We start from the raw sequence: 25702 nt of genomic DNA on the forward strand, positions 1-25702 counted from the left end.
GGTTTTAGCGTGATATAACATGTGAAAAAAATGTGAACAGTCAACAGTATAGGACGAGACGCCTTGTTCCTAGCTTAAATGTAACATAGGGTTTGGGTACTAGTAGTGGACCACCTAAGCCATCGAAATTTACTTCTGCGGCTTTTGCTATGTTAAGGCAGTGGATTGTTCCTAAGTGGATTTTTCAAACAAGAATCACGTCCCCTCTTTACGTTAAGACCGTCAAACATACAACATAAATAAATTATTCCAGTGAAATAGGCATTTGAAAATACGCATCGATGTTGCCTACAATGGACACCACCAGGGTCCATTATAGGATTATTTACAAATATCTTGGTGCCTATAGTGGACCCCCCATTTGATTTCCATGTTAGCTGTCACGCCGCCGACGGTGCCTATAGTGGACCCTCCCTGAGTGTGCGTATAGTGGACCCTTTTGAGTGTTTACATTCATTAACCCCTTTAACCCTAAAAGGGATACCTGGGGTCCATTGTCTTTGATGGAACACACTCAGCGGGGTGACGAAACTGAGGCCATGAAGGTATCCCTTTTAGGGTTAAATAGTTAAAATAACCTAGTGTTGCGGCTACTGGGTCATGTGTTTGCCAGGAACTGCTGTGTAGCAATGTAATTGATGTTCCCCCGGTGGAAGTTGCCTGAAAACAGTTGATTTGGGCATTTATATTTGAGTTTTTCTGAAGGGGGTCCACTATAGGCGCAGGGTCCACTACTAGCACACAACCCCTAATTAAGTAAGATAAAATAAATTGACAAAAAAGGAAACGCAATTTTATTCAATGGATATAATTTAACATAATATATACACATTAAATTTAGGTTTGAAAAGTATTACATTCTTTCAGACATTTTACCAGCAACTGTTCGCAAGTTCCCATACACTTTGCTGGCAGGTGATCCTAAAACTAGATGGCTTACTGCACGCTTTGCTTGTTGTATATTTTTGTAATTTCCCAAAATATGAATTTTAGAGTCCTGTAAAACAATTCTAGTTTTAGTTGAGTTTTCCAGGGTAAACTTAGTTCGTCCTCCTTTTCCAGCTAATCTTCCGATAGCGCGACTCAAATGATCTCCTGAAAACAAACAAAAACACATTTTATTATTAACAGGGATTAATAACTAAAAAATTCTATTAAGTTTAACTGATAATCGAAAGAACGTCACGCAGGGGAGCCTAATTTTAACAGTAGTGGACACGCTATACCATGGGGTGAAGTTGATTACTTTTGGGCCCACAACGTTTCATTTTCATTTGGTCGACATTAGCTTGATTATGCAGATTATGGATGAGCATAGCATAGCTTAGATTGACTGTAAATGTCAATAGTTGCTCCTCCATGATTGATCTGAACAGGGGCCTGGAAACTCCACTTATTCTCGAAGTGCAAAAGGAAGCAATTGGTGAAGTAGGTACTAGATTAAAAGTAGTGAGCTGAATTTTTGTATGGTGAGATGCACGCTACGTCCAAAGGGAAGTATTATGAAAAGTGAACGTACCTCAAAATTTATTCGCTAGAACCATATTTTTGGACCTCTAGATTCAGAAAATGTGTGATTCAAAATAATTCATCTTGAGTTTTTTTTTTCATACATTTTTATATGGGACAAAATTTACCTTAAAATGATTTTTTTCGATTTTGTATGAGAAAATAGGAAAAAAAAACAAAAATATCAAAAAACCCAAAATATTTAACCGCACGGATTCTGAAACTAGAGGTCCAAAGCTACGATCCTAGGGAATAACATTTGAGGTTTATTCGATTTTCATAATACTTCCATTAGGACATAGCGTGAGATGATCAATTCTCCTTGCAGAAACGGAAAATTGTATAGAAATAACGCAATATGCTCAAATGGCGAAAACTTCAATTTACCTCGATGAAAGATTTTCAAATTTTCAGAGTAGGTACTAGGTAAAAATCCTCTACATAGAGATGAGCGGAATTTACGTATGTCGATTCGGCAACGCTGTTTGTTTTGTTAACAACAGTTTCCAACACTTGCCACAAAGCTAGATGTTCAAACTTTTTGCATGACTTTGTTGTGGTGCAAGTTGTTTTGTTTACGTTTGCCAATTATATTCGATTTTTTTTTCCCAAATTTTGAAAAAGATAACAGCGCAATCGAAGAAATATGAAATGCATTGCAAAGAATATCGCGAATCAAATCGGCAGAAGTGAATCAAGCAGCAGCAATGATTTTTTTTTTACGAGAAGAGCAGCGACAAAAGTTTCTTCATGAGCATAAGCTTTTGAAAGCAGAATTATTTAAATATTATCTTGCCATCAAATTCTCGATAAAAAAATAAATAAATATTTGTAATATGTTTATTGTCGACTGCAATACCGTTCAAACAACGCCTTCCTACAAACGATAAACATGTTCATTTGGCTCACACTTTGACAGTTCTCTCTGCTCGATTGGCTGACAATGGCCGCCTCCGCACATCTGTATAACGTAGGATTACTAATACTAGGATAGTATATCTTTCGAATGACGGGTGCCAAATTGGTGGACATTTTTATTTGATAATAACGGTTTTTGGCACACCGTGTAGGGAAATCATTAATCTTAAAAATCGTAAGCAAAAAGCACAAAGCTTACAGAATTAATGAAAATCATGCCAATTTGGTGAAATATTTGGATATAGGTATGTGATCAACTTAATGTTGCTATTTCTACAGCCTTAACTGAGTACAATCTAAAAACAGAAAATGAAATCAAATCATGTCCTAAGAACTTCTTCAATTACGTCAAAACTAAACTAAAATCATATAGCTTTCCATCAAAAATGGCATTAGATGAAAAAGAAGGAAATAATTCTAAAGAAATTTGCAATCTTTTTGCAACTCTTTTCCAAGAAACGTATTAAAATTTCTCAGACAATGATCGTGATTTCGCGTATTTTTCACATTTTCCTGAATTTTCGAGAGATGTTGGAGCTAGCCATATTCATGTTCAAGACATTTTGCTAAGTCTTAAGGATTTAGACGGCAATAAAGGGCAAGGACCAGATGGAATTCCACCAGTATTTATGAAAAATTTAGCAATCGAGCTCAAAACTCCTTTATTTTGGTTATTTAATATGTCACTCGATTCTGGTGTTCTTCCCAGGGAATGGAAAAAAAAAATCCTTCCTTATACCAATTTATAAGTCAGGCAAAAAAGCTGAGTCCGCAACTATCGTGGTATTGCAATTATTTCATGTATTCCAAAACTTTTCGAGTCAATCATTAATAAAACTATGTTTGGCCAAATAAAAAATCGGATAACAAACGATCAACACGGCTTTTTTAAAGGTCGTGCAACTGCTACCAACCTTTTGGAATTTGTAAATTACTTATTGAATGTAATGGATAACGGCAATCATGTTGAGGCACTCTACACTGACTTTAGTAAAGCCTTCGATAAACTTGACATTCCTATGTTGATTCACAAGCTTGAAAAAATGGGAATTGAAATAAGTCTCCCAACCTGGATTAAGTCATACTCATACTTAACTGATCGTCAGCAAATAGTAAAATGCAAAGAGCAAAAATCTAATCCAATTCAGGTTACTTCGGGAGTACCCCAAGGCTCACATTTAGGTCCTCTTCTTTTTATTTTATACTAGCTGTCCCGGCAAACGTTGCCTTGCCAAGCTGAGGCGGTTTGACAACTGTTGAGGTCATCGTAGCAACGCACTCTAGATTGATTTAATTTCGATCACGCTGAATTTCTTCCCGGCTCATGAGAAAATCAGTATTTTCACTATTTTCATGCATTTTTAAATGATTTTCGTAGCTTTTTGCACATATAAACACAGCCACCACGAATACGAACCCAACCGTGCAAGAGTCATGTCGATCGGTTCATCCGTTCTTGAGTGTTGTTGCCTCAAAGGAACTTCAAACTCATTTTTATATATATAGACTAGCTGTCCCAGCAAACGTTGTCTTGCCAAGCTGTGGAGGTTTGACAACTGTTGGGCTCATAACATCACGGCACTCTAGATTGGTTTCATTTCGATCGTGTTGATTTCCTTCCCAGCTCATGAAAAATCAGTACTTTATAAATTGTCTTACTTTTATAGTTGATTTTCGTAACTTTTTGTACATATAAACACAGCCACCACGAATACGAACCGAATCGTGCTAGAATCATGCTGATTGGTTCATTTGTTCTTGAGTTTTGTTGCCTCAAAGAAACTTCAAACTCATTTATATATATATATATATATATATATATATATATATATATATATATATATATATATATATATATATATATATATATATATATATATATATATATAGATAGATAGATAGATAGATGTTAAGGACATTTCTTTTGTTTAATATAAATTGAGGATTCTTATATACGCTGATGATATGAAGCTATTTTTGGAGATCAATAATGACGATGACTACACTGTTTTCAGAATGAAATAAAAATTTTTCATACGTGGTGCTGCAAAAGTTTATTGAAACTTAATGTAAAAAAATGTAATATTATAAGTTGCAGTAGGAAACAAAACACACCAAGTTTTCCAGTAGTATTAGGAAGCGAATATGTTACACGTTGTGAGAAAATAAAAGATTTAGGGATTGTTTTAGACTCCAAACTAACATTTGTGGATCATTATAATGCAATTACTCATAGAGCAGGCAACATGCTTAATTTTATAAAACGTTTTAGCTATCATTTTCATGTTCCTTATACACTCAAAACACTTTATGTTTCTTATGTACGTTCAATTTTAGAATACTGTTGTGTTGTTTGGTCGCCTTATACTAAAAAACATGAAGAACGAATAGAGTGGAATGGACACCCTCAATAATTTGAAATATGCGAACTTTTTTGAACTTTTAATGAATGGAGAATATAGTCCATTTATCTAAAACGTAGTTTCAGGAAAGAAACATTCGAAATTAAAATTATATTTGATTTTACACGAAAAAGTTGCGTCCTCCGTTTTTTGTGCATGGGAATTATAATTTTCACACCATCTAAAATAAGATTTAGTGATTAATTTATTGCAGGTCGATTAAAACCTAATATTTCTAGAACACATGCAAGTAGTTTTGACGTATCTACATGCTTAACATGTTTATATTTTCTTCTTTATTATATCAAAAATCAAGTTTGGAAATATCTTCTGCTGCCGGGGCAAAATGGACATTGGACACTCACCTTTTTAAAAGAAGCGACAAGGGAAAAATATAACCTAAATCACAAACCAACTAAATTCTTCGATTTCAATATATTTTCGGTTAAATGTTCACTATAGTAGACATAGGGTGAAATAAATGGGTCAAAAAACGACAGCAGTGGAAAATAGTTGTTCTAGGCACAGCTGTACATGCCGACAAAAACGAAGCTTTATCCAAAACAGCCTGAATTTAAATTAACTGAACAAAAATGAACTACTTCAGCGTATTATTCAATATTCATCCATAGTAGTTGTTTTATAATGAAATGACTTTATAGGTGTAAATAATGTACGAAATTCGTAAAAGTCTCATGGTGTCCATATTGCCCCATGGGGGTGTCTATTCTGCCCCATATGCTTGAAGACGGTCATGAAAAACTAACATTTTTCAAAACATTTTTTGAAGTTGATAAATCATTTTTCTTCGTGAGCATTCTTATGCAATAGATGCTAAATAGACTTTAAAAGGATACATGTCTATTCTATTCTATTCTAGTGCTTGCACAGCCAGTATTGAAAGGCATCCTGCAAATATCAAAATTGCTTCTGATATTTTCTTGTCAGCATTAATATTTGCAGCATATCTGAGATGTGACACAAATATTAGAACGGCCAGGCCCACTGTGCATTTCTCCATGTGTCCTGGTTACAAAGCCTAGACTTAAGGCGAAACTGGATCCATTTCCTCATTTTTTGGTTTTTGATTTTTTTTTATTAAATAACGAAGCAATATTTTCAAAATCGGTTTTCGTGCACGTGTAGAGTATGGATCAAGGTATCTCCTGATTTTTTTTTCGTGGTGAAAATGTTTTTCGTTTTTGCAGAAACCATTTTTAATCAAATTTCACAAAAAAATGGTTTCTGCAAAAACGGAAAACATTTTCACCACCAAAAAAATTCAGGGGATACCTTTATCCATACTCTACACGCAAAGTCCAAATAAAGTCGTAGCACTCAGGCTCAGACTGGGTAGCAACTCTAGTACTGCATTTGGTCCCCGGTACCCAAGTTTGACATTTGACTGATGTACCTCATTTTTATTAACATTGTGATTTAGTAACTTATGACAACGAACAACAAATCTAGTTCAACAATGAATTCAATATGTCAAATTTGCGTGTTGCCACAGTCCTAGCCACAGTCAATACACAGTCCGAAATTTTCTATTTTTTAATGAAACATAATTTTTGACCCCGAAAGTCGATCGCACTGACCCAAAAGAGGACGGCTCAAGCCCCAAGCAGCTGATCATAACCACGGCCGCTTCTGGGGCGGGCACTCAGGGCCATTTTAAGTTTTCAATTCGACGGATAGCGGTGTTGATACGATGTCGAGGTGTGTTAGCCGAGCCAGAGTGAGCAGGGGCTCTCGAAGTGCCTTGTTGCGTGCGTCTCGGTTGATTGGGAACTCTACGACATGTTGCATCGTTGCGTAGCGTAATTGTATCGGTGTGGTGCAGAATCGATGAATTTGACGGAGAGTGCGGTATTTGGTGCTTAGTGGAAAATCCACTGACGTGACATGAGGCGTAGCTGCAAACGCAGAGAACTTCAGGGACGGAACAGTTCGACATAAACGCAAAACTTGCCTGAGAAGGCGGTCTGAGAGACCCCTGCCCAAACTCTAACCACACAACCGAGACGACGATGATGGCAGCAAATTCGACGGATAGCGGTGTTGATACGATGTCGAGGTGTGTTGGCCGGGCCAGAGTGAGCAGGGGCTCTCGAAGTGCCTTGTTGCGTGCGTCTCGGTTGATCCGTCGTATTATTCCAGGGTTTCGCAGCATTTTTAAGTAGTTGCGTTGTGCATCTCATGGTGTTGTATTGCGATAACTTATCGATTAAACGATTTATCGCAGTAAGAATCTACTAATGTTAGCCTTAAATTGTATTTGTAACTTTTTTTTGAATCGCATTGAGTTTTTCTCCACTTTCAAGTCAGGGGAAAGATCATTGAAAAGCTTTTTGCCATAATAGCCAAATTTTGCCTTGCCTGTCTCAGTATTTTGTCTGCGAAGGGACAGTGTAGACTGATTCCTAGTCAAATATCGGTGTTGAGCTCGGTCAAAGATAAAATTGTGGTGGGCGTTTTCGTTATGCAACAAGTTCTGAATCTGTTTGAGACACTGTAGGTCGCGTAGTGCTTTCAATGGAAGAATAGACAACGCAGAGTCTTTGTAGAGGTCAGCTGTTGAGTGAAGTCGCGGCTTTTTGTACACGGCCTTAAGACATCTATTTTGCATAGATTGAATTCTTTGCAAGTTGCGTTGATTTGCGGCACCCCAGATCGATACCATGTAGGAAAGTTTTGAATGCACGAAAGCGTAATACATGCTAAGCCGTTGTTGTAATGGTAATATTTTGGACAGTTTCCATATAATGCCGTATGTTGAGCTAATTTCCTTGTGCAGTCGAGAGATTTGGTCATTCTCTTGAGATCCGTAAACCGTTAGAAGTGTAGTAGGACTTGGTTTGAAAGAATAACGTGTTGCTTGATCGAAGGTTTTATTGGGATTGACAAGTAAAAGAAAACTTCTTAACTCTACTTTAAAACTATGGGTTGCTGTGATCCAATTGCTAGGTTCACAACACCCCCTCTCAATTGGAGACACCGATCATCGTCCGGAGGTATTGAAATCGAGCCGAATCTAGCGCCTTTGTGAAAATGTCAGCTTGCTGGTCGTTCGTTGATATTGGTTCGATCTTGATTCTTCCGGCCGCTACATGATCTCTGACGAAGTGGTGTTTAATGTCAATATGTTTGACTCGTTTGGATTCTGGATTCTTGGCGAGTCCGATACACCCTCTGTTGTCTTCATACAGGATAGTGCTCTCGTTTGGATCCTTGCATTTCATGTCCTCTAATATGCCGGCAAGCCAAATTCCTTCTGATACCGCTGCGCTCAGTGCAACATATTCTGCTTCGCTTGAAGATGTGGATACAGTGGCTTGCTTTCTACTAGCCCAGGAAACAGGGCATCCATGGACCTTGAACAAGTATCCAGTCACCGACTTCCGGTCTTCAACATCTGTTGCCCAGTCAGCATCCACATACCCCACCAGTGGTGTACTGGATTCAGTCCTCTTGAAGGTCAGTCCCATCGTGGTTGTTCCTTTGAGGTATCGGGTAATCCGCTTCAACGATGTCCAGTGGCTTTCAGTCGGGTTTTGCTGGAACCGTCCCATGTAACTGATAGGAAAGCACAGATCCGGTCTTACGCATAACATCTGGTACATGATACTGCCAAGAAGTTCTCGATACGGATGACTTGTTCTAATTCCGTCTCTTGTCAATTGGAGCCCCTTCTCCATCGGGGTATGTGTTGGATTGCAGGTACTCAAGCTGAATTTGTCCAGGATCTTTGAAGCTGCGGCTTCTTGTGACAACTTCATTGTTCCTGCGTTTCTGTCATAATCGATTCGAATACCGAGAAAAAATGTAGTCTCTCCACAATCCGTCATTTTGAATTCGCTTGAAAGAGTCTTCTTGAGTTTCTGAATACTGGATAAGTTTCGGCCGACAATCAGCACGTCATCCACGTATAGCACCAGATAGATCTCGTCACCTTTCCTTGACAGCGTGTACAAACAGTAATCCCTCTTGGAACGGACGAACCCCAGCTTCAGCAATACTTCATTGAACCGGTTGTTCCAGCAGCGCGGAGCTTGTTTCAATCCGTAAAGCGATTTTTGAAGCTTGCACACCAGTCCTCCTTTGGCTTTTACTCCTTTCGGCACTTCCATGTACAGGTCCTCATCCAGGTTTCCATATAAAAACGCTGTTTTAACGTCCATCTGGTGAACGTGATATCCATGGTGAACACTGACAGCCAACACAGTCCGCACAGTAGCCAGCCGAGCCACAGGAGCAAAGGTTTCATCAAAATCTACTCCAGGCCGCTGCAGGAACCCCTTGACTACCAGTCGAGCCTTGTATCGAACACGTTCGCCGGTCTCATCTTCCTTCAGCCGGAACACCCATTTAGTTTTCAGAGGCTTCACACCAGAAGGGCAGGGTACAAGTTTCCATACACCATTCGATGCCATGGAGTCGAGTTCATCACGCACAGCCTGGTACCATTGGTCACGATCGTCATGGGATGCAATTTCGTCATACGTTTGAGGAACATCTGAGAGGGAATGCAGATCTACAACAGTGGCACTGAATCCGGTAAGAAAGTTGAGGAACTAACCCGGAAGTTTGCGCTCCCGTTCGCTGCGCCTCGGTGATGGTTCGCCAAACCGGCCGGAACTTACATCACGATCTGAATGCGAAGGAAGCGCGGAGTCCTCCTCAACTTCACCCAGGTCTTCATCATCAGTAAGTTCGTACGCCTCAGTCTGGACATCCGGTTGGACTGCTTGAACATCAGCCTGGACTTCTTCCCCTTCTTGCTCGTATGTCATCGGTACTATCAGTTGCTCCAATCCAGATTCTTCACAATCTTCAGCATACGGGAAGTACTTCTCGTTGAATTTGACATCCCGAGCAATAACGATTCGTCTGGTAGATTTGTTCCATAGTCTGTATCCATTCGGCGCGTATCCGACCATCAACAGCTCCTGACTCTTAGGATCCAGCTTTTTCCTACATTGGCCGGGAATCCACGCGAAGGCTTGATAACCGAAAATTCGCAACTTCTCCAGTGAGGGTTTCTCCTTATACCACGATTCAGCAGGCGTCAAATTCCGGGGCAGCGCTGCAGTCGGACTCCGATTCATGATGTACACGCCCGTCAAAACTGCTTCTCCCCAGAGTGACTTCGGAACCTTGGAATCGATTAGCATTGTACGTACCTTCTCCACCAAAGTCCGATTAAACCGCTCCGCTACTCCGTTTTGTTGCGGAGAATAGGCAACCGTTTGCTCGATCTGTATTCCTTTGGCTGCATAGAATTTGCGTTGACTTCCAGAACAATATTCGCTCCCCTGATCAACCGTTAGCTTCGAGATTGCCGCACCGTGTGCCGCTGTGGCCATCGCTTCAAACTCTTGGAATTTCGCGAAAACTTCAGACTTTTTCTTGATCAGGTATACAGCGGCGAAGTGGGTATAATCGTCGATGAATGACACAAAATAACGGCTACCATCCCAGCACATCGGTTCGATTGGTCCGCATACGTCCGAATGAATCCGTTGAAGTGGCCTTGTTGCTCTTTTCCGCGAGCCGTTGAAAGGATCTCTGCAATGCTTACCGAGGACACAAACTTCGCAAAAATCCAGTTTCTGTGGTTTGAACTTCACACCAGCTGCAAGATCTTCTCGAAATAGCTCCGTCATGCTTCCTTCACTTAAATGGCCGAGGCGGCGGTGCCACAGCTTGATGCCTTCAACATTTGCCATGTTAGCACTCACCTGATGAACTTCGAGCTTCAGAACTGTTGAGTATGACGATTTCGTTCAGTGCACCTATGGGAAGCGAATACCGCCGACGGCGGATATCATAATCAATATGCTTGTAGTTGTAAGATACTATTGGATACAATGTTTACTGTTGATGTTGATAGCCCTTTTGAAGAAGAAATACAATCACCTATTGTTGACATGGGATATAAATAATACGAAGCTAATAAACGTGATCATTCGAAAGTTGAACAACAAACCTGGTGTTTAGTTTATTTCAGTTGGCGACGAAGATAAAGTTCGTAGTGCGGTAGTGCGGCGGCGTTAAAGCCTAATAGTTGGCAGTGTAAATAATCGGTGATAGAACAAAAGCGGTGCATCGAACATTCAGTGCGAAAGGAGCCATTGGTCGCGAAGTGAATTCTAAAAGCCAATTTGGCAAAATTTTGGTCGGTGGAAAAGCTATTCAGGCAGTGAAAATTGTACGGTGTGCGCACAAGGTGAGATCTTGTCCGGCGAGTTGTGCAATGGTAGAAGAAGTTATTGGGAAAAAGTGCTAATCGGAGTTATTTTGTTTCCATTTTGGGTCAGCCGGTCGTGTAGCGACGCCGACGTGTTGTTTGTTCAGGGTGAAGCTGGTGTGAATGCGGTGGCTTAGCGAGGTCGGAATCTGTTGACGGAATTCTAGCTGGTGGTTTTGCGGATTGTGAGGTGCATACGGTGTTTGAGAAGTTTCGGGGTGCTGTAGAACGTCGAGCCGGTAGTAGTACCGGGCACATCAAGCAGACGGCCTTCGGTGGAACGGATCGGTTAATTGAAGGAACTGTGCAACGAGGATTGTTTTCGAACCGAGTCTCGGACATCTTGGAGAGTGGTTATAAGGTACGTGGTTTTTCTCTATTCTATTGTTTTTCCTTGCTGTTGCAAATATTCATACCTTTTTATTCTGGTGCAGTCAACAATGGCGTTGATCGGCACGATTGATCCGTACGTGCCAGGTACGAAATTCACTAACTATGTGGAGTTAATAGACTACTTTTTTTCATCAAATAACATTGCGGATGATCGCAAGAAAGACATTTTCTTGAGTTGTGCGGGTCTGGCAGTTTTTGAGGAGCTCAAGCTGTTGTACCCAGCTACCGACCTTAAAACACTATCGTACGCGGAAATCACTAAAAAGTTAAAAGAGAGATTCGACAAAATTGATTCGGAGATAATGTTACGATACAAATTTCGTTGTAGACGCCAGAGTCCAAGTGAAAGTGGCGAAAACTTTATTTTAGCGGTGAAACTTTTAGCAGAATCGTGTGATTTCGGTGCTTTTCGAGACTCAGCTATTCGAGATCAGTTAGTTTTTGGTGTTTACAATAGGGAATTACAGAAGCGGTTGCTTAACGAAGAAGACCTCAATGTCCGTTCCGCGGAAAGAATAATTAAGGGTTTTGAAATGGCGAATAGTAATACGCAGTATTTCCACTCAGAACCAGGCGAAAATCATGGCGTAGTCAATTCGGTGAAATATAGGCTCGGAGATAGGCAATCTAGGGCGGATAGACATGATCGCAGCCGGAGTAGGTCTATGGACAGACCCTATTATAGGAATCAGGGTTCTCGGAGTAATTACAGGCAAGATTACAGGAGGTATGAAGGACGTTCGAGGTCGGGCCACAGGAGTTCGAGTCGAGGCAGATATGCAAATTTTGTGTGCCATTTCTGCAAGAAACGCGGCCATATTCAAAAAAATTGCTATCGGTACTTAGACAGCCAGAAGAGTTCCGTAAAGTTCGTGAAGGAAGTACATACGGAGAAGGAAGATGAAAACGCTGCTGGAGATGTTCACGATTACTTCAAACGGCTTCGAGTACAGTATGACTCCGATACTGAGGAAGAAGGTGATTATCCTTGTCTAATGATTTCTTCTGTTAGAAAAGTGAGCAAACCTTGTCTACTCGAGCTCAAAATAGAAGGACAATTATGTTCAATGGAGTTGGACAGTGGTTCGGCAGTGTCTGTAATGAGCAAATTAGAATTCATAAAGAAATTTCATGACATCAAATTGAAAACAAGCTCCAGGAAACTGATAGTAATCAATGGGTCAAGTTTGGAGATTTTTGGCAAAGCTTTGGTTTCGGTTTCGTTTGAAAATACTGTGGCTGAATTGGAACTAATAGTTTTAAACGGAGATCACCATTTTGTTTCCCTCATTGGCAGGGACTGGATGGATGTATTCTTCAAGGGCTGGAGAGACAGTTTTTTGAAACATTCTAAGCAAACAAATATATGCGGAGTGAATAGTGTTGGCGACAATAGAGAACAAGCCATAGCCATTGTCAAACAGCGTTATCCGGAAACTTTTAATAGAGATTTTTCATCACCGATTATAGGATTTCAGGCTGATTTGATACTAAGAGAGGATAGACCTATATTTAGGAAACCTTATGAGGTGCCTTACAGATTGAAAGACAAAGTGTTGGACCATTTGAATTTGCTCGAAAGAGACAAAATTATTACGCCTGTTCAAACTAGTTTATGGGCTTCTCCAGTTGTTGCCGTCGTAAAGAAAGATGGTGACATTAGGCTTGTTATAGACTGCAAAGCGTCTATTAACAAAGTGTTGATTGCTAATACATACCCTTTACCAACAGCGCAGGATTTATTTGCCTCATTGGCGGGTAGTAAGGTTTTTTGCTCGTTGGACTTAGCTACTGCTTATACCCAACTACAACTGTCAGAAAAATCTAGAAAAATCGTAGTAATTAATACTATTAAAGGACTTTTTACATATAATCGACTGCCCCAAGGTGCCTCGTCTAGTTCAGCCATCTTTCAGCAAATAATGGAGTCAATTTTGGACGGAATTGAATACGTATATTGCTACTTGGACGACGTTCTCATTGCGGGAAAGGATTTTGACGACTGTTACAGGCGACTCATCACTGTTTTAGATAGACTTTCTAAAGCTAACGTTAAAATTAATTTCAATAAGTGTAAGTTTTTTGTATCTCAGTTGCCATATTTAGGACACATCATATCAGACAAAGGATTGCTACCAAATCCAGAAAAAGTATCCACAATTATTGCAGCAAAAACTCCCAGAAACAGCACTGAACTAAAAGCGTTTTTGGGTTTAGTAAACTACTACGGGAAGTTCCTCTCTAACTTGTCAACTACATTAAATCCGCTTTATCATTTGTTAAAGAAGGATGTAAGATTTCTGTGGGATTTTAAATGTGAGGAAGCTTTCAAAAACTGTAAAGAAAAAATACTAAATGCAAAAGTTCTCACATTTTATGACCCGAAGGCACCAATAGTAATTAGCACAGACGCTTCTTCTTATGGACTAGGTGGAGTTATTTCACACGTTATTGACGGAATCGAAAAGCCTATTTGGTTCACTTCCTTTTCATTAAATCAAGCACAAAAAAGTTACCCTATACTGCATCTTGAAGCATTGGCAGTAGTGTCAACGGTCAAAAAATTTCACAAGTTCATATTTGGGCAACATTTTACAATATTTACAGATCACAAACCTTTATTAGGTATATTTGGCAAAACAGGGCTAAACCCTATTTCAGTTACAAGAATTCAGCGTTATGTCATAGAATTATCTATTTATGACTACACTATTGAATATAGACCAGCAAACAAAATGGCCAATGCTGATTTTTGTTCCCGCTTCCCATTGGAGATAGAAGTTCCTAGAAGTTTAGAGAAACAATATGTAAAGAGCTTAAATTTTTCTGATGAAATGCCTTTAGATTTTGCTGTGGTAGCCAGAGAAACCAAGACTGACTTGTACTTACAACAGATAATTACCTTCATGAAAAATGGCTGGCCTGAGCGGATAGATGTATCTTTCAAAAATATATATTCACAACATCAAGATATTGAAGAGATAGATGGATGTTTGCTGTTTCAGGACAGGGTTATTGTTCCTGTAGCGCTTCAAAGGAAAGTACTGCAAATTCTTCATGCCAATCATAAAGGAGTTGTTAAAATGAAACAACAGGCCAGGAGATGTATTTATTGGTTTGGTATTAATAATGATATTGAATCATTTGTACAAAGCTGTGAGGTATGTGCCAAAACCTTGGTAGTTGCAAAGGAAAGGGTTACTTCGGAATGGATTCCGACTTCCCGACCGTTCAGCAGAATCCATGCAGATTTTTTTTATTTTGAGAGGCGTACCTTCTTATTGATCGTAGACAGCTTCTCGAAATGGTTGGAAATAAGGTGGATGAAATATGGCACTGATTCTGAAAAAGTAATCAAAGAATTTATTGATTTCTTTGCTCGATTCGGTCTGGCCGACGTCGTAGTGACAGATAACGGGCCACCATTCAATTCAAAGCATTTTGTCAACTTTATGGAGCGACAAGGAATCCAAGTTTTCAAAAGTCCACCATACCATCCCCAAAGCAATGGACAGGCAGAGCGTTTGGTTAGAGTATCAAAAGAAGTTTTGAAGAAATTTCTTCTTGATGCTACAATGAGAAATTTAGATCTTCAGGACAAAATTAGCTATTTTCTTTTCAACTACAGAAATAGTTGCTTAGCTGACGGTGGAAAATATCCTTCTGAAAATGTGTTAAGGTACAAGCCAAAAACCACACTCGATTTAATTAATCCCAAAAGCAACTATAAGCGACAACTGACCGAACCATTAGGATTAAGATTTGGAGAGAACAATGAGGAAGTGCATGATCCTTACGCTAATTTGAAACTGGGTGATAAGGTTTACTATAAAAATCATAATCCAAAAGATATTGAAAAATGGATTGATGCAACTTTCGTTAAAAGAGTGTCTCAAAATGTATTACAGATCGCCATCGGGTCAACCCTCGTCTCGGCCCACAAGGGGCAGGTGAGAATTCAGAATAGCCAGACTGGACGAAGGCGTAATAGTACGCTCCAGGTTCAGCAGCCTAACTGTGAGCATGGGAAAACGCAGCCAAGCCGAGAGGAAATGGAGGGATTGCAACAGGACGAAACGCAACAACGAGGATCAAAGAGAAGTCTCACGGAACGGGATGATAGCGAGGATGAATTCTACGGGTTCCCGTCCAGTGCAGAGCAACCGTTGCCAGCAAGTAGTGAGTTGCATCCCAAATCCTTGCAGCAGCAGTTAGGGCAGCATTCTACATCTCAAACCTCAGTGCTACGAAGATCAAGCAGATTAAAAAAGAAGAAAATTGATGACGCTTTTGTCTATACAAAATGAACTAAAATGTTTATACAATTTAATGAAGTATGAAATAATATTTTGAACTTGTATATAAACTTTCTTAATTCAATCAAAGGGGGAAGGTATTGTTGAGTATGACGATTTCGTTCAGTGCACCTATGGGAAGCGAATACCGCCGACGGCGGATATCATAATCAATATGCTTGTAGTTGTAAGATACTATTGGATACAATGTTTACTGTTGATGTTGATAGCCCTTTTGAAGAAGAAATACAATCACCTATTGTTGACATGGGATATAAATAATACGAAGCTAATAAACGTGATCATTCGAAAGTTGAACAACAAACCTGGTGTTTAGTTTATTTCAAGAACGTATAGGTTTCCACGGAGGTGCGCCGTCGCAATAACCACGCCATCTTTCCTCAGGGTTGCAATGTTTCCATTGAACAGGACTTCAACGCCAGCGTTTGTCAGCTTCTTAACGGACAACAGGTTCTCTCGAAGGGACGGCACGAACAGGACATCTCTTGCTTCCATGATTACTCCACGGTTACTCAATCCCTTGATCACGCCTGATTTCTTCGCGACCAGAGATTCTCCATGCTTTGCCACGTTAATAATTACCTTGTGTTGCAGCTCCTTCAGCGATGAAAAGTGTTTCTTCGAGTTTACTAGATGCTCGCTAGCACCCGAATCCAGCAGAAATTCCAGGTTCCTGTCGCTCTCTTGCTGAGCTGAACCGCTGTCCATGAACACCACCGACTTGGAACCGGAAGCCAGATTTACATCACCTTTGTTCATCCTGCAGTCGCGCTTCATGTGGCCCTTCTTTCCGCAGGCGTGACACTTTCCGATGAATTTTTCCTTCGTCTGCTTCTTCTTTCCAATGAACGCCGCCGGTTTTTCTTCAAAACTGTGCATCCTGTCCATCCTTTTGGATTCTTCACTGAGTAGCCGAGTCTTCATCAGCTCGTACGTCAGTTCATCCTCCGGGAGATTCTCCAACGCCGTCATCAACGGGTCAAACGATTCGGGTAGGGTGAGACTCAGTGCTGAACAGACATCACTCTCCTCAAGCTTAGAGCCAGCCACACGAAGCTGCCGGATCAGGTCCTCGAACTGCAGCAGATGTCCACGAAGCGATGAACCTTCCTGCAGACGGAGGCGCGCAATCTGCTTCCTAATGACGGTCTGCCTTCCTGCCGACTTCCTGGCGAAAGTTTCTTCGAGGACTCTCCACATATCCTTCGAGGTCTTCTTTTCCCGAACACATCCGAGGTATTCATCCGCAATCAAGCTTACCAGCAACGACTTGGCCTTACGATCCATTTCTTGAAACTTGGACGCCGCAGCCGCTTCCACCGGAGCATCCTTTTCTACCGCGTCCCACACACCAGAAGCTTCAAGGTACACCTGGACTCTGAATTTCCAGGTATCGTATCCATTTCCCGCGAACTGAGGGATTCCATGGATGGCCGCTTCCTTATGCTTATCGCCCATAACCTCTTGAGATCCGTAAACCGTTAGAAGTGTAGTAGGACTTGGTTTGAAAGAATAACGTGTTGCTTGATCGAAGGTTTTATTGGGATTGACAAGTAAAAGAAAACTTCTTAACTCTACTTTAAAACTATGGGTTGCTGTGATCCAATTGCTAGGTTCACAACACATTCCAGTTCAAATTTGAGTCGAATGTGAGTCCCAGGGATTTGAAACATTCTACTTTATCTATCTTAGTAGAATTGACGATAAGGTCGACATGGGGCGATGTTTTCATCCAGCGAGAGTGAAATATCATGTATTTCGTTTTATTGAGGTTCAAGGAAAGCAGGTTTTCATCGAAGAACGCTTTCAGCATCTTCATGTCTTGTTCCATGTGGTGGATAGCTTCTGATGTAGTCAGAATTCTATACGACAACGAAGTGTCGTCTGCGAACAGCCGTGGCTTTCCGTGCAGTCGAAGGTTAGGAAAGTCATTTATGTATATCAGGAACAGCAACGGGCCTAAATTACTGCCTTGAGGAACACCGACGGTTGTGGGAGAAAGGGAGCTTTTTGTGCTGTTAACAAGTACATACTGCGATCTATTGCTGAGATAGCTGCGAATCAAAGCGTTGCACGTTCCTCTCACGCCGTAGTAATCAAGTTTACGAAGTAGTACTTCATGGTTTATCGTATCAAATGCCTTCTTTAGGTCTAGGAAAAGCACTCCAACAATGCTGCGATTATCAAAGGCTTCATAGATGTCATCCACTAGCTCGTGCGCTGCTGTTAAAGTGCTAGATCCTGTTCGGAATCCAAATTGGCTTTTATATAGGATTTGATGTGCCTGAAAAAATCTGGACAGCCTGTCGACCAGAATTCTCTCCAACACCTTGCCAAGAACGGATAGAACCGATATCGGACGATAGTTGTTGACATCCGTTCTGTCACCTGACTTGAATATCGGTGTTACTCTTGCTATCTTTAGACAATCCGGATAATTTCCAGTGACTAAACATTCGTTGAAAGTGTCTTTTTCTTCTCGTTGAAAGCCGCAGGGATGCCATCAGGCCCTGGGCTTTTCTTGACATCGAGGTCTTTGATCATGAGAACTACTTCTTGTTCAGTGGCTGGGCTCACGAAAATGGAGTTCGGCAGGCGATTCAGCGTGTTGAATTTATTTATGTCCATGTTGCTGCTGATTGAAGAGGCGAGCTGCGGCCCGATGGAAGTGAAGAATTCGTTGAAGTGATTAGCTACTGCTTCTCCTGATGATTCGTTGCGTCCATCGATCTTTAACGTGATGTCTTCTGAAGAATCTTTGGTGCGTCCAATAACATTGTTAAGGTTTTTCCACATTGACCTCTGATTTCCATTGTTAAATAATCCAGTATAATAATTTCTTTTTGCTAAATCCTTTTCTTTCTGAACTTTTTTTGAAACATAGCTTAACATTAATCGCGCTTCACCATCAGAAGGGCGTCTACGAACAGCTTTAAGGCAATTTTATTTTATACGTAACCACTTCCATAAATGTAAAGTCATCCAAGGACATTCGCCTTTAACTTTTGCTTTAACAGTAACAACTTTTGAAAATTTTGCACGAAGTTGTCTATAGGTTTCTATAACGTATTTGAGTTTTTCTTCTGATGAACCCTGAGGTATCTCATTCATTGATACTTGGAAGGCACTATTAAGTCTAGCATTATCGATAATTGTAGTCTGTAGCATCCGTTCAGTTACTGGTTTTTTGAGAGGGAATGTAGACATGATGAAACAATGATCACTAAAGTCACAAAAGATTGTTTCGTTGATTACAGACGATTGCAATGTCTCAGAACAAACCACATGATCCAATATGTTATCACTAACTAATCTTGTAGCAAAAGTGTTTGTAACAGCAAAATTGTAACAATTCAATAAATTTCTATAATCCTGCACTATTGAGATATCTGGTATATTAACTGGTATGTTCATATCTCCTACTAGGGCACACAAACCAGGTGAGCGAGCAAGCACTGTTTCAATTCTTGAGAAAAAATCGTGGAGACTATATGATGGAGGTCGATAAAAAGCATGTAGGTCAAAAAGTGAGCCAGGAATGTCCAGTCTGACATGAATGTGATGGAGGCCATCAACGTGTTCATTCAGTATTTCCCTATGAACGATTGTATTTCTAACGAAAACTGCTAATCCACCACCTTGGGAATCTGGGCGGCATGAATATACACTCTTGAACCCATTGATTGAGTATAAACTTTTATGATTTTCTTTAATCCAGGTTTCGCCAATCACTACCACATCAATATTCCCATTAATGGACACCAATGATGCTTTTAATTTATCTAGCTTATCTAAACTACTCATACTCCTGATATTTAGTTGTAAGATTCTCAAATTGAAACGACGGTTTACATTAATTTGGTTTTTGTTTGATTCAACAATATCGTTATGAAAATAATTGTCCATTATAATGAATGTTGTCTACTTTACAAAAATGCCACACTTAGGCAAATTACTTTACTACAACCTTATACTGATTGATCATAGTGACAAAAAGCCTTGCCGGACTGGAGTACTGCAATCAGCTCGTGCAACTGCTGCTTGTTGGTAATCCAATCTACCTTTGCTCCATCGGCTCTTTTCACCAGTATTTGTCCGTTTCTTCCGGGCCATACGTATTTGATGCCAAAGGTACTTTGATGCTGTCTTACTTCCCTCAGTAGTTCTTGTCCAACCGGTGTCAACGCATCACGAATAGTGATTTTCCGCGCAGAGTTGTCTAGACAGTCGGCAATGTTCGTTACAGGCAAAGAACCATGAACACGCTTGCACTCCAAGAACTTGTTCTTGACCTGTTCGGACTTGAAAACGACCACAATCGGTGGTGAATAGCTGGCTGCAGTGTTAGTATGTAGTCGTTTGACCGAAACGAGAGACTCGTTGTTGATAGGGTAGCGAATGGATCTGCATATTTTATTCATGATCACCCCAAGGTCTTCATTTTCTCGCAGTGGTACTCCCAAGATAACTGCGTGTGTTGCAATCAGCAATCGATGTTTCATGTCCGAATCCATTTCGAGGAGCTCAACCCTGGAAACCAGCGCCTCATGCTTGGACGCCACTCAGCGACGTCACCAACTACGGTGTCAGTCTTCCGTTTAAGGACTCCAATCTCCTTTCTCGTCACGTCGAGTTCAGCTTTAAGGACAAACGTCTTGAAATCCCGCTTCAAGAGTGCATGAGAACTTAAAACGCACAAATCTCAAGAAGCAAGCTTCAAACAACAATGCATTTTATTATTCTGCTCTTGCTCACTTGTAATAAGCTTAAAATAAGAAGATCAAATTCGCTGGTTTTGTTTACGAAGAGATTTGTGCCCTCGAAATTGTGAGTAGGTGCCAAAGTCGGCCATTGTGGCGGCCATCTTGGGATTCTAACAAGTCTGTCCTTAATGGAATCAAATTGTTCACTGAGAAACATTTGTGATTTTTCGATTTGCTTACTTGTCTCTAGCAGGGTGTTAAGCTGCAGCTGCACTTGTTGAAAAACGCCTCGCATATCGACCGATTCCTGTCTTGCTTCACGTATTGCATTACCTAGCTTGCGGAGTTCATCGAAAATGTTTGCATAATTTATTTTGGGGATGCGTGGCTTTTGAGGAGACGTTCAAGCACTCGTCTGAGCAGAAAAAAAGGCTTCTTCCTTGCTTTGGCCACCGCATTACCAAATATTTTTCTGCAGCTGAAGTGAACACATCTAGAACAATGTAAACACTCGATGACTCGTGACGGATTGTTTTCGATAATGTTACAAACAATGCACACACTTGCATTATCGTCGTTAGACATTTGTACACAATGATGTACGATATAGTAAAATTTGTTATATACCGTTACAGAACTCTGATAACGTCTGCGAAAGACTTCATTAGCAGATTGACGGAGCGATGGCGTCACAGATTTTTGTTGTGGAATCTCTATGTGAAATATTGATATACCTCAAAATGATCGTTTTTGGGATTCGGTCCCACGACGAATGGAGCGGAACCCCAGCTGCCTTGATAATCCTTATGGTCGCCGAAGAACTGCGGATTTACGATGATGCATTCCACAGAAAATAGATGATATTTCGGAGCACTGTTTGATAGTCGTTAAGCACAACCTAGCGTTACGTAACGTAGTTCAATTTTATGCCTCCCGGGTCCCAGGGTGTTAAGCAGGGGGGAGTTTTCCGTGGGATAGTTCTAACTTAGCAGGAGTAATTAAGCTGAGTCAACTTAAACAGCGGTTTATTATGCGGAAGAAAAAGAACTGTCGTTAAGGGGTGATATACAAATTATGTCACGCAAAAATCGACCTTTTTCAAACCCCCCTCCCCCCCTATGTCACACTTTTTGTATGGGACCTCATTATTTTTTGTATGGGTCGTCACGTTCTGTAAAATCCCCCCTCCCCCCTAAAAGCGTGACGTAATTTGTGCATGACCCCTAATTGGAGAATGAGCCGCGGTCGTAGAGAGTAGTCAAGCCAGAGAGTTTCTGAAGTGGCATCAAGGAGTGGCCGGTATGGGCAGTAACCATAGTGCGGTCGCACATCGGCTAGTGCAAAACCAGAGTTTTGCAGGGGTGCGGCCGAAAGTCAATCCGAAAGAAGCTATCGGTGGATCGAGCAACAACCAGAATGATTAGCGACCGGAAAGCCAGGCAACTGCAAATAATCAGGAAGCGTTCGTACAATTTATCGATCAGTAACCGGAGAGTCGTTGGAATGGCTGACGACCGCAAATAATCGGGGACCATTCCTTTTCTTTTTTTTTTTGAAAGGTTCCTAGCGGCAGGCCGACGGACGTAGAAACCTCTCCCATCATTGTTCGCACAATCCTCTCGCGTTTGCACGGACAACGACAGTTCACTAGGCCTTTGGATAGAACAGGGAACGTAATCCTTCAGAAGCAGTTCACCAGCCGTGCACGGAACATGTCGTCCAGTAAGACACTGTTGTGTACTGACTCAGAAGGTTACGGTAGAAGGTGTGAAAGTTTCGGTTTATTGTCATATGGTCGATTTTGTATGTGTTTTGTCATGTCAAGTTTTGATGAATGTTAGGGGTAGGCGGGGCAATATGGACACCCTAAGGTTTTTGCCAACTTTACCTGGCAAGATGTCAAAAAAGTTTAGTTTTTTGATATATGTATCCTTTTAAAGCCTATTTAGAATCTATTTCATAAGAATGCTCACGAAGAAAAATGATTTATCCACTTCAAAAAATGTTTTGAAAAATGTTAGTTTTTCATGACCGTCTTTAAGCATACGGGGCAGAATGAACACCCCCATGGGGCAATATGGACACCATGAGACTTTTACGAATATCGTACATTATTTACACCTATAAAGTCTTTTCATTACAAAACAACTATTATGGAGGAATAATACGCCGAAGTAGTTCATTTTTGTTCAGTTAATTTAAATTCAGGCTTTTTTGGATAAAGCTTCGTTTTTGTCGGCATGTACAGTAGTGTGGGTCATCGGAAGCGTTTTCTCAGATCAAAGCTTTTTTGGTTCCGTTTCGGGTCCTGAGTATCTGTGCAAAATTTAAGCACGATCGGTTGCGTCTACACTTTGCGCATTGCAATTGAAATTTGTATGGGATTTTATATGGGAAAGCATACTTTTTTGCATTTTAGTCATAAGTTGAAAAAGTTTGTCTGAAACTTTTTAACCGATACTGTAAATTGATAGCCTAGGATGTTCTGAAGAACTTTGTTGAAGACCGCAAAGCGATCCGATGCTTGTGAAAATAGTTATAACCAACGAACCGCGTGCATGTGTTTATGTTTTAACATGTAAAGGAATAACAATAGCAACAAAATCATGCTGTTTCACCAAGCAATGCCAACGCTATAACTTTTTTTCATAAGCATCAGATCACTTCGCGGTCTTCGACAAAGTTTTTCAGGTCACCCTAGGCTATGATTTCATTTTAACAGTTACACGGTTTTAGAAAAATTCGTGCTTGTTATGAGAGAAATGCAAAAAAGTGTGTATTCCCATGTAAAACCTTATATAAACTTCAATCGCGATGCGCAAAACGTAGACATAACCGATCGTGCTCAAATTTTGCACACTTATTTGGGTCCTGAAATGGTATCAAAAAAGTTTTGATCTGATGGGATACCATTGAATTTTTCACTTTTCCATGTAAACGATGACCCACTCTAATGTACAGCTGTGTCTAGAACAATTATTTTCCACTGCTGTCGTTTTTTGACCAATTGGTTTCACCCTATGTCTACTATAGTGAACATTTAACCGAAAATATACTGAAATCGAAGAATTTGATTGGTTTGTGATTTAGGTTATATTTTTCCCTTGCCGCTTCTTTCAAAAAGGTGAGTGTCCATTTTGCCCCAGCAGCAGAAGATATTTCCAAACTTGATTTTTGATATAATAAAGAAGAAAATATAAACATGTTAAGCATGTAGATACAGCATAACTACTTGATGTGTTCTAGAAATATCAGGTTTTAATCGACCTGCAATAAATTAATCACTAAATCTTATTTTAGATGGTGTGAAAATTATAATTTTAATGCACAAAAAACGAAGGACGCAACTTTTTCGTGTAAAATCAAGTATAATTTTAATTTCGAATGTTTATTTCCTGAAACTACGTTTTAGACAAATGGACTATATTCTCCATTCATTAAAAGTTAAGAAAAGTTCGCATATTTCAAAATACTGAGGGTGTCCATTCTGCCCCGGGTGTCCATAATGCCCCGCCTACCCCTATTGTTCAAATTTATGTTGTTCCACATAATTCAGTAATCTTTGGTGAGCCTATGATCTGTTAGTCGATGTGTTCGTTATGTCCATTCTTGTTGACCCTCATTTTAGTACTGTTTTTTTTTATCTTTGAAAGTTGTATTTAGTCCACATCCCTAGCACTATCGGCATCGGTCCAAATTAAAGAAAACCATCCTACCATACTGCCGTTATAAGCATAGTTGTCCCATGTTACTTTTGGACGATGTTGACTTTTTTGCACCAGGCGCTCTATTTATACGTATATTTTCATATAACATCAAAAAGTATCATACTTTGTTCGAAGACTCAATGAAAAGCATGCCAAGTCAAATTGTCCCACTGTTGAATTTCTACGCATGTCTGTTCCACAACTGAAATTCTACGCATAACAGTCCCACTAAAAAATGTTTAAGTAAAACCGATACATTTAGCATTTTTAGTAACTTACTTCACCTAATAGCATGGCTATTTCAATAATGTATGATATAAACTCTTCTTTTATGTTGGCATTACGCTCCAGCTGGAACGAAACTTGTTTTCCAGTTAAAAAAAAACTGTTATTTCTTCGCAACTTGCAGTTTCAATCTTAATTCAAATTTTGCTGCAATGCGCGTTGAGCTCATAAACCAAACATAAACATTTTAACTTAACTAATAGGCTCAAATGTCGTGAAGCATGACGCAGCCGATCCAAAATAATGACAAAGAGGTTGCTGAATTGAATGACTGGTGTATGTGAAAATTTTTAGAATTTAAGCAAGCTTGAAATATTGTTGGTAAGTGAGTTGATGAGTTTCACTTTTTTATTTCAATATGTTATCCCAATAATTTGATTGAATTAGTGTGTCGGTAAGTGAGTGGCTTAGTTATCGCCTATTTAAAAAATAAAAAGAACACTTTTGGGTTAAACACAAATCGAAGACGAACTGCCGGAGGGACTGAACAAGCAATCAATATTTCAATTTATGAGAGATCAGCCGAGTAAGTGAATTGAAGAGTGTGACTTGGTGAGCGAAATTTTGTAAGTGTGTGGGTTGATGAGTAAATGATTAAGATGATAAACGAGTGATTTGATAAGTGAGTTGGTTTATTAATGAGTTGCTGGGTAAGTGAGTGACTGTTTTGAATGAATGTGTTAATGAGTTATTGAGTAACTTGATAAACAAGTGACCTAGACGCTCAGAGACTTGATGAGTAAGTGAATTCTTGGGTAAGCTGTTCTTAGTAAGTTGTGTCGTAGATAAGCGGCTTTCTGTGTATATCTAAAAGAAATAATAGAGACCAAAAGCATTATACTCTTATTATTATTTGCATTAAAAGTAAACATAGTACCGTAACTGCTTGTTTTCGAATAGGATGAATATAGAACCGTAACAACGGCATTCTGTGTGAAGAATTAGCCTAAGTTAAAATTTACAAATAAAAAAACGGCATTCTGACCCTTCATATTCAAATAAAGATACATGAAGCATGAAGCCTCTAATGGAAAATCACTCCCAATCTTTGCTGGGGTTCCTATTCATATGACCCATACAAGCAGAGGAAGGCATGGTGCAGAATGTTTTGAAAACTTAAGCTGTATTTCTAAACATATTTTATTTCACTGATATGTACATATTTCTTGGCATTTATAATTATTACAAAAGCTTACTCAATTGTATGCTTTCTTGGTCA

General features: G+C 39.9%; 2 protein-coding genes across 3 annotated transcripts in view; one reads left to right on the forward strand and one right to left on the reverse strand.

Moving 5' to 3' along the window:
• Positions 1-771: 771 nt before the first annotated feature.
• Positions 772-25702, reverse strand: part of LOC109426544 (RNA-binding protein pno1) — a 55182-nt gene continuing 30251 nt past the window's right edge. The window contains exon 3 of the mRNA XM_019702088.3: positions 772-1095. Coding sequence (XP_019557633.3) covers positions 854-1095 — 242 coding nt within the window. The 3' untranslated portion in view covers positions 772-853. The remainder of the gene's footprint in view (positions 1096-25702) is intronic.
• LOC109425766 (uncharacterized) lies at positions 11520-19100 on the forward strand. Of its 2 annotated transcripts, none has more exons than XM_062845876.1 (2): positions 11520-12450; positions 15359-19100. In XM_062845876.1, the coding sequence occupies exons 1-2, from the start codon at positions 11520-11522 to the stop codon at positions 15424-15426; spliced, it is 999 nt and encodes a 332-aa protein (XP_062701860.1). In that variant the 3' UTR covers positions 15427-19100. The 2 variants fall into 2 exon arrangements, with proteins under 2 accessions (XP_062701860.1, XP_029712145.2); XM_029856285.2 differs by having other exon boundaries at positions 15381-19100.

Source organism: Aedes albopictus, chromosome 1, assembly GCF_035046485.1.
Source record: "Aedes albopictus strain Foshan chromosome 1, AalbF5, whole genome shotgun sequence".
Classification (NCBI taxonomy): Eukaryota; Metazoa; Arthropoda; class Insecta; order Diptera; family Culicidae; genus Aedes; species Aedes albopictus.

What these genes read in the sequence shown, in the direction of transcription:
- LOC109425766 (XM_062845876.1), top strand. Translation starts at nt 11,520, where the DNA reads ATGGCGTTGATCGGCACGATTGATCCGTACGTGCCAGGTACGAAATTC. An exon ending in CTCCGATACTGAGGAAGAAG is followed by an intron (nt 12,451 to 15,358) that starts GTGATTATCCTT and finishes TTTCGTTAAAAG; the next exon opens with AGTGTCTCAAAATGTATTAC.